Raw genomic sequence first — 10,665 nt, forward strand, 5'->3', positions numbered from 1 at the left:
CCTATCGAGCGGCTTTGCTTTCTGTGTGGCAGCTCATTCAGTTGAGGACATGATACAATGCTTGTTGTGGGCAACTTGAGTTTATGTCAGCTGCACCGGTCAAAAATCAAAAATGAAAATCTTGTTTGACATAACTGAAACAAAACTCCAAATCAAATCTCCTTAAATATTAAATTTAGTGATGATGTAACTGTATTATAATTAATAATATTTGAAAATTCAAGTGAAAGTCATGTATGAGAGTTCTAAAAATAAATTGTTATACTCCATAACAGTCATTCATTGTACCCATGCAGTTAGTTCCCTGTTTATCACTATAATATTGTATTTCTTATAGTATTAAACACTTATTTTAGATTTCTAATTGTATATTTATTTGTTTACATTCAATTGCTCAAAATTTTCTGGGCTGATATGATTTAGGAAGCAGGGATTACGAATAAAACAACTGGTTTCCTAAGTCGTATCACTTGTAGACCCTATAAAGACCTTTCTGGTTATTGCACAAATATTATTACCTACAATATAATTTAGATAGCTAAATATATAAATATTTTTTAATATAATAAGCAATGATTTGAGATTGATATAAATCTTTAAATATGGAAAATGATCAAATTTAGTCCTTTTCCTTTACATTGTGAGAAGAGAAATTATATTTCCACACCTAGAATATAATTATACAATGCATTTTCTTAATATAATTTCTAATACCATTAAACTATAATTTCGTAATATAATCTCATTTATATTGTTTTCGTATAATATTTGTTACATCGTAAATTATATTTCCTCACCTAGAATATCATTACATACACCTTTTCCTTTTACCCTTACGTTACCATTTTTTAGTAAAGTATTTAATTTTATTCGTATCAATTTTATAGATTTCAAAAAATGTACATTAAATTTTTTAATTAATTTATACTAATTGTTTAATAATCACATTTTAAACAAAAAAAAATTTAACTTTTCTCAGACAACGTTGGCCCGGCTTGAATAAATAGGATGAATCTTCAAAACAACAATTTAGATGTAAGAAAGAAGGACATTATGGTCATGTTTGATCTTATACCTCGATAAAAAAATTTCTGTTACGAGATTTTTGGAAATTTCTGTTTCTCAAAGTATTGCAAAGACAATAGAACATTTATAAACTGGTACATGATCAGTCTTTGCACTCATATATATTCTTTGAGCATAAATTTGGAGTTAAGTATATGACTACTAATGCCGGCAACTCTGTAGTTATTTTATTTTGAACCCAATCCAGAAGACAGGGGAACTACTGGATTAAGTATTGGGAAAAGTTTACTTCCTGGAGAAATTTTTGATGAAACTATGCCGGAATTGTGTTACATGGAGAGAAAAATCACACTAAAAAACCACGGTTAGGCAGACGGCAAGGGGATTCTAATCCATTATGTGTCAACTATTGAGGATAGATCAGCATTGTGGTCGGTGCAAACCGAGTGGGGATTTCGTATCAACCAGCAATTGCTGGCATTTGAACCCGGATAACCACAGCGATAGCTGAGCGCTCTAATCCCCTGAGCCATCATGACTCTCTAGGAGGATATTGTAACTCTCCTTCGTCTTAGCACAATTTCCATCCAGCAAGTATTCCCATACGCATGCGTAGTGTAGATCTAGTTAAGAGGTAGAAGTTAACTAAATGAAAAAGGTGCAAACTGTCTCTAAACATTTCTAATAAAATATTTACGTATTTTAATATTTTTTTCAGAATGTCACTGTGGTAAAAACACGGCTTCTTGCTTCTTTGACAGAAACGAAAGAAATATTTGCATTTGCCGAGATGGATTTGCTCAAAGAAATGGAACTTGTTCAAGTAAAAGAAAATAAGTACTATAGTTAATCATTTATAATGAAAAAAATTTATATAGTTGTAGTTATGTTTACGGCATTATAAAGGCAATTCACCAATCACAATATTTTTAGTAAGGATATATTTTATAAGGTAAGGAAAAAAATCAGTTTCATTTTCAAGAATAGAACTGTTACTATAAATAATATTAATTATTCTTATTTAATGCAACTTTAAAAAATTTAGAACAGTTATAATGTGTAAAAAGTTGCTTTGTATTTCCAAATAAAATATGTTTCCCTCGAAATATGCAATTTTTCATGCACTCTTAAATATATAAATATGTATATGCGATGTAAATTTGAAATCTTACAATCAGAAGCTAAGAAATATTTTAGGGACATTTTTATTTAGTGGCTTTGTTGTCACTTATATTTATTTTGAAAATCTCTCGTATCTTTGTCAATAGAGGACAGAGGACACCACTATAAACAAAATTTTCTTGCAAAAAAATTTTTTGCAACCCAAGTACAAAAAAACTATTAGACATAAAATCGGTTCAGGAAGCCTGGATAAATTTAACTGAAGCACCGTCATCCAAATTGACGATTAAGGTTCAGTAAGAAATATGAACTTAGATCTAATTGATATAAAAACATTATAAAAATAGTAGTTTTATACATGTACTAGGAGGCTCCGCCCCCTGCTCGCTAACGCTCGCCAACCCCCGAGAATTGCTACGCAATCCTATGTGGTTCACGCCGTGAACCATGCCTCGCTGCGCTCGCTCGCCAATGAACACAATGTTCTAGCACAAAGACATAGTATATTATCATCAAAGACATAGTATTTTATCATCAAGGACATAGTATTTTATCATCAAAGAGATAGTATTGTACTTATGTAGAAGAATTCTATCAATGTTCTTATTGGCTTTTAAAAAAGTATATTAGCTATTTAGATTGTACACGGTGAAAAAATTAAAACATTAGCTAAATGAGAAACATATTAGCAAAATAAATTATCAAATATTGCAGTTACTCACCTAAATTCAACTAAATGTGTATAATAAATTAGTTAATGCTAGAAATTCTGAAAGTTTTAGAAAAAAAATGTATTATTTAAAAATATAAACTTTGAACACTAACTTTTCCTTGTGAGATAATAACCCTCAAAAAATCTTTCATTTTCAAGAACACAAAAATTTGTTTTATCGCCAAATGAAATATTTTTTGGTGATCAGCATTATTGAAATCAATTTCTATATTAATTAACATTTGTGATAAAGTACATAACATTTTACCATTCCATTACAGAGCGTAAACATCCAGTATTGTTTTCAATGCGTCTGTTGGTAGCTTCAGTTGAATCAAAAATATTCAGCTGCCCTTTATCCAGCATTATTTTGATCATTGCTATACAAAGGTGACACCATATGATAAATTTGATCATGAATCCGAAAACAATACGGTCCATTTCCAGGAGGTGGCTTTATGTGTGCTCCAAATGATGCAAAAGCAGAATTATATTCCCGGATAATCCATAATTTCGTGCCTCAATCGAATTATCACTTAATATTTTTTGCAGCAACTCGGGAATGTCCATTAGTGTAGGCAAATTAATTTTTCCATCGTGGCAGCATTTCGTATATTTGCCAGAAGAATTTCTTTCTTTGGCCCAGAAGTAAGCATTACAATAACTACATTGTTCCGTCATTGAGCTAATATTATACTCTTCGACATCTACTGTTACATCTTTAACAGTTATTATTGCACTTGATCTCTGCAATCTACGCCTTCCATAACATTCCTCAACAATTTCTTGGGCTCTTCGAACACGTTACGTTTAAAAGCCCTAGCAGCTTCTCTAATATTCTGCATTTTAAAGCGTGAAAATTCAATGCATAAATAAACGCGAAATATAAAAAAATTCAATGCATTCAATACAAACACTTAGACGTTTAGGTAGCTCCCAGTAGAAAAATATCAATTCAACAGCAGCCTTTTAAAGCATTCTCACTTCAATTAATTAATTAACTCCTAATTGAGTTTAAATTAAATATTGTAATGTTTTTAGTGCATGAATCTGAATTGAACAACCTGATAATGCTGACTCTGGTAATTGTTTCTGTTTTTAAAAGCGCTATATGTTGTGCCACCTGAGCTGGATTTGGCATGTGACATTTTTAACAGCAATCATTGGTCGATTTTCTAGCGTTGCCATTCGGGGAGTTGTAATGAGGCTTTTTTTTGGTGCCGTGTAAGAGAAATATATATATAGATATTATATATTTACAGCAGTATTATATCATGTATAATTTTTTGTATCTTAATGTTTAATAAAAATGATTAATTTGCTGATTAAAAACAAATGAGTCTTCTTATGAAAATTAAGTAAATAAATAAAAAGCAATTTTAGTTGCCGTTAGAATGTTTCCTGTCTGTAAAATTTTAAACAGCAAAGCTATTTTTGATTCGGAACATAAAATGAAAAAATAAAAATCTTTATAATTGAACTAAGTTTCCTTCTGTTACCAATGGTGAAAAGTACTTCAATAAAAAATAAGTTATCTGAAGCAGCAAAAACTTATGCTATTGACTAATTCATACTGTAATCATTGAAATTACTTTTTGTCATTATAGTTAATTATATAGCTAAAGAAAGCTTGATAAATGGTTGCTAATGAGGAGGGAAAAAAGGTTAAGGAGGGGAGGACTATTCCTCGAGTTAAATTTTAAAATATTTTGCAATACAAATTACTGAATTTTATTCATAAAAATATCGATATATTTTTTTGTAAACTTATTATCTCATAAAATGCTAAATTGAAAGTGAATAAATATATTTTTATATAAAGAGTTATCATTAACATGATAAGGGAGTTAAAAGTAACTGCAAGTCAATTTATTTTTAAAGGTCCATTTGGAAAAATAAATAAATGTTTATATAAATCTGAAAAGCGTTATTTGACCTTATAATAAAAAAATCAACATTAGAGCATTAAATTTAAAATAATTATGTTAGTAACACATGGGAAAGTGAATAAACACTTCATACATTGTCAAAGCTTTCTTTATTTTCTTAGAACATAGCACACATATTTTTAATTTTTAAAATGGCATCGTTTTCTAAAAATAGACAACCTGGGATGACATTTGTCCCATTTTTGCAAAATCAAGAAGAAATAATTTAATACAATAATTTTAATAACAGAGTGGAGGAAATCCTGGGAAAACATTAAAATGTTTGTCATTTTCAAATATATTGCACTTCTAATAATCAAAGATTAGAGGCATCGGAAATTAATGTCGTTTTGGTGCATTAAATATTCGCTAGTCATAAAAAGCAATTTTTTTTTTCAATCCATTTCGATTCATTTTCGATCTGGCATTGAAAAATTGTTGCTAACGGGGGTAAATACGTTATTAATTAGAAATAAGATCTTGATAAAGATTTTAAGTGCATCGAAATGACATTAATTTGCGGTCCCCCCAATATATTCATTAAGAAACAACCTAAAATAGCGTAACTAGCAAGTCTTAATTAACTAAGTTACAGCGTAATTACCAAAGTATCTAATACGACAGCACTTATTACCACAGTACCATAATTAAGTAAATCTGACTTCAAAAGTAGGATGATTTTTTTCACGAAGTATCAGACTGTATGACGCCTCAATAGTTAAAGATGTTTTAAGACGTTTATAAAAAACAAATAAAAGATTTTAATATATTATATATTAATAGCAAAATATGGATACATGTGAATTTGTTTGAAACATTCAAGAGATTTTTTGGCGATATTTTTATTGTCCTTGTATTTTCTCAATCCACAATGATGAGTGCTTATTTTCAGAAATATGCAGAAGTAGTGCAGAGTGTTTAAATGGAGGGCAATGTTCATCAGATGGACACGAATCCTTCTGCAAATGCATGTCACCTTATACAGGAGATCGATGTGAAATCAATGAAATATGTGAAAGTATGAATGGCGCTTGCGATAGCATTGGAGGAGTTTGTCATTACATTCATTCCATTAAACAAGGATTCTGCATATGCCCTCCAAACAAGATTTTCAAAGAAGATTTAAAAAGATGTGAAGGTAAATAATTGAATAATAACTTTGAGTTTTGTGAAATATATAAAAAAATGTAATTCCCCCTGCATGAAATAAAAATGTAAGAAAATGTTTTCATGAGATTGTATTATACAATATTGAATCTTTTATTTAAGAATTGCTGTCATTTTATAAAATGTTGGCCTTACACAGGGGGGTTGAACTAAATTATGGAAACACACACAACTTCTTTTAGCAGCAAATATTTTGGTAAAACTATAGGCACAATTTAATAGATCATACTCACAACTTTTATAAATGTTGCTTTACCCATGAAAAAAAGTGGATCGACCGAAATAAGGAGAGGAAATGAATAATTTTTTCTAATTTTAATACCAGCGATATCATTCTATAGGATTGCAAATTTTATCTAAGATTTTTTTAATTATACAATGCTAGAAATTTCTTGGTTAAATAACAATTTATTTAATTGTCATTTTAGCTTGTCAAACAAAACAATCAAAAACTATAATTAAAATGGTATTCAATTCGTGAACTGAGAGAAAAACCGTTCATTAACTGCTTCCAACTATTATGGTTAAGCAACCAAAACGTTATCACACCAACTAGACCCACCTAATGAAGCCACTTAGTTTCCTGCAATTGGGTACATATTTTAGCCGAAAGGGCAAATCTGTCAATCTCATGACAACAGAACGCGGTATCGAGTTTCAGCGTTGACACCGCAATATGCATGCAGGATTTCCAGAGTTTTACACTCCCCAATTTGCGAGACTGAACTGTTGGAACACTATTTACATACAATACATATTATCATACGATATCATTAACGCATGGATAATAGCACATTAAAGCTTAACATAAAAAAGTATATTATTTCTCATGTCTTACGATAGGTAAAACAGCCAGAAGAACTAATTTCACCGCCTGCAAGATTCAGTTAATAAAACTGAACCATAACCTAACTTTAATGTCCATTGAATAACAAAATGCCTAACCCCGGTATCCAGTTAAATTTCTTTCTTACGGTTTTGAAACCATGGTAATAGTAAAAAACGCATAAATTTATAGTAATTGTTTTCAAATCAAATTATTCGTAAACTGTTTCAAAATCGCAAAGGTGAAAAATGCTTCTTTAAGTAATGACCCATAAGTTTTACGCTTAATAGGATGAGCAGACAGCTATCGATTATTTTTCAGTAATTTTAGAATGAAAATTCTGTGTAATTGTATTTCAAGATAAATAAAAAGCATTTAAATTCATGCATTCATTTAGATCGATGCAAATTCTGCACGCGTAAAAATGATAACATTTCTAAAATCGTCTAACACGAATTTTCAAATTGTACCAAGGGTTTTACCATTTATAATATTCCAAAACATTTTCGCTTCAAAGAAAGATTGCATGTATAGAGTTTGCTTGAAGTGTTTACACAATTTTCTCCAACTCTTGCTGGCGTATAATTCCAAGTCATCGTTTTGAAAATTAGTCGTTCTTAATGAAAGTATGAAATACGGAAACCAATATACAATTTACCTGGTCATTGTATAGATTGTCTATAATTTTATCATTAGTCATTGTCTAGATTAATAAATTATTTCATACTTTGACAGTCGTATTTAGGACACTCCACACATATAATAGATTATCTATACAATTAATAGGTATGCTCTATAATGAATAAACCATTTATTTTGATTATTTTGTAACGTATAGAAACAAATAAGTTGTTTTTGCTTATTTATTTATGATGCAAATTATAGAAATGTAAAATGGACAGAATTTAAAAAAGCTTCAAGCATAATTTTTAAAATTTTGCCTACAGTTTTGCCATATAAAATCTTTTTAAACATTTCCAGTCTTAAAAGTATTGTTTACGATGATGCAAAAAATATACAAGAATTTTAATAAAATAAAAGATTTGGTTATTATTTCAGGAATTATAAATTTTTAAATTGCAAGTAAAAAGAAAACTATTCATACTGATATATGGTTGGCTAAAATAAAATAAAATATTGGGTTAAGAATATATTAACACTGTATTTAATTTTAAGAAGCATATTAAGATTGCAAATTTCTACGGTTCAAGACAACGTGCTATCAACCTCAAAGCTGAAAGATTTCACGAATTTCTAGCATTTTTTTAGCACTTTTTTTTATTAAGAAATTTATTTGAACCAATTTCTCCTTCCTTTTCAATAACGTGTACATTTCTACTAATTTAACAACTATTTTTTTATTAAGGAGAAATTCGTACATGCATTTTAATGTGAAGAAATTCGGAGAAATGTAATGGAAACTAAATGTAATTTTTTCACTAGTGTGAAGAATTTTATTTTAAGATTTCTTCTGCATGTTGCAAATTCTAAAAATGTCAAATGAAGAATAGGTATTCTATAAAAATGTCTTTATGTGGAACTAATTTCTTCGAAATGTAATATTGTGTAGCATATTGTAGAGAATTGTCATTATTCATTTATTATTCTTACTCAATTTAACTTTTTAACTATTTATTCGTTTCAGATAAATTCGAAGTCACGTCGATATTTTTCATAATTCTGTGCTTATCAACAGTGTTACTTCTATTGTCAATAGTGATCCTAATCATTTTGCTAAAAAAGTAAGTTATAATCATTTTAAAACCCTATATAAAAAATTTTCATAAATAACTAAAAAGAGGATCGATATTTAATTTAAATGAATTTTTCACATTAAATCGCTTGTGATAATTTTTACATAAATTAAATAAAGAAAGTTATATATTATCTATTGATTTAGGAGACTAAACAAAAAAACAACTATGTTTTCTTTAAAGTATTTTATTTATGTATTTTTTTTTTGTTTTTGCATTTTGCAAACTGGGAGTTAAGAATATTAAGTCTCAGAAAGGACATTTCAAAATAAATTTTGAATAATAAGTAAAATTACTCATACTTTTTACTCTGATCACCCAAATCATATATTTTAATACAATTTTATTCTTTATTTTGGGAACTAATTTATGCCTGTTAACTAGAAATTTTTTTTTAACTGAAAACTATCATTATTGAATTAATTTATTACGAAATTATGGGGGAAAAAGTTCTTCTTTCTTTCGATAAAACATTATTTTTAATCTAAACAAACAATTATATATCTTAGAATGTTGATTTATCTTTTTAATTGGTTAATTTTTGACTGAAAATTCAATATTACACTACATAATTAATTTCAAAATTATAATTAATTTTTTAAAAAAAACTTCAGCTGCCTTAAATTTTAATCCTAATATTTTTGTATTTTCAGATTTAGAAAGAAGTTGGAAAGCTTAAATGGCAAGTCACCTTAGAGGACTATGAATATTATGAACTATTTTATATTGGCACTATTTATTGTAAATAAATAACAGTTTTTTAACTAATGTTTAATCTTTCAAATGTCTTACAAATATTTCTTTGAAATCCTTTGCAATACAAACATACCCAACTTAAATTTTATAAAACTGCAAATTACTGCCTTCAGTTAAAAGGATAAATGTAATATAAAGTCTTATAGGCCTTACGGCATGGTGGTTTTATCATTAGAAGAAACCCTTTTTGAGTGTGAAAGTAGCGAGTTTTAATCAAGCAATTACTCAGGGCGCATCTTCGTGACTCGCTTCTCTCACATGGGCTCTATGTTTTTCTACTTATGATACATTTACGTTTTTTTTATTTAATTAAAAAACAACAGTTAAAAATATTATCGTTAAAAAAATTGTATTATTAATTTTGATTTTTATGCCTCTAATATCTTATTGCATCTTATAAAATTATCATATAAATTATTAACTAAGGCTACATTGGTTGATAGTTAAAATATTTAGTTTACTTTGAGATATAAAATTTTTTTTATATTGTCGTATTGCGACGTATAGCTCATCGATGGTATAATTATACCATCGATGAGCTGCTTATTATGGACACAGCTCAAAATGCTTCTTTTATGAAGTGGAAACAGCTCAAAATGCGTCTTTTATGAAATGGACACAGCTCAAAATGCGTCTTTTATGAAATGAACACTGCTCAAAATGCGTCTTTTATGAAATGGACACAGCTCAAAAGGCACCTTTTATGAAATGGACACAGCTCAAAATGCGTCTTTTATGAAATGGACGCAGCTGAAATACTTGTATAAGAAAATGGATACGTCTCGAAATGCTTCACTAAATATGGAGCAGTTCAAAATGCGCGTCTAAGAAAATGGATACGTCTCGAAATGCTTCACTAAATATGGAGCAGTTCAAAATGCGCGTCTAAGAAATTGGACTTAGCATTTGTCCGTTCTTCAAACTTCTTTTATGAAAATTGTTCTCTCTTTAAAAAATAAACTCGTGCTTTCAAAATCAATGATTATGTGATGTTGTCCAGTTGCCTAAATCACTTAGTACTTTTTTTAATTAATATATTTTATAAAGATATTAAAAGTCAATAGTTTAAAATCGTCCATCTCGTGTGGGTTCTATAAACTTAAAATATAGTTATTAAATTGCTGTTGATCGAATTCTAACTTTTCAAAACCACTTAAGCGTTTAATGTTCCAAAAAAGAACCTCCGTAATATCTCCTGCTAAAGTTGACCTTGATGTCCGGAACTTAGTTTCACAATGTGGTTAAAAAGGTACAGAAGAGAAAGTATGAAACTTCCTATTTGATAGAACATTAAAACTTCGCATAAATTTTGAGCTGTGTCTATTTTCTTAAACACGAATTTCATTTTGCGTCGATTTTAAAACACACATTACG

General features: G+C 28.8%; 1 protein-coding gene across 1 annotated transcript in view; it reads left to right on the top strand.

Moving 5' to 3' along the window:
- The window catches only part of LOC107438888 (uncharacterized), a 137,526-nt gene extending 128,226 nt beyond the window's left edge, over positions 1–9,300 (top strand). Inside the window, exons 39-42 of the mRNA XM_087163864.1 lie at positions 1,745–1,849; positions 5,681–5,926; positions 8,427–8,523; positions 9,189–9,300. Of these exons, the coding sequence (XP_087019990.1) occupies positions 1,745–1,849; positions 5,681–5,926; positions 8,427–8,523; positions 9,189–9,231 (491 nt within the window). The 3' untranslated portion in view covers positions 9,232–9,300. The remainder of the gene's footprint in view (positions 1–1,744; positions 1,850–5,680; positions 5,927–8,426; positions 8,524–9,188) is intronic.
- Positions 9,301–10,665: the final 1,365 nt, after the last annotated feature.

The sequence above is a fragment of the Parasteatoda tepidariorum genome, chromosome 5 (assembly GCF_982258835.1).
Source record: "Parasteatoda tepidariorum strain Cologne lab strain chromosome 5, Ptep-v5.0, whole genome shotgun sequence".
In the NCBI taxonomy this organism is placed as follows: domain Eukaryota; kingdom Metazoa; phylum Arthropoda; class Arachnida; order Araneae; family Theridiidae; genus Parasteatoda; species Parasteatoda tepidariorum.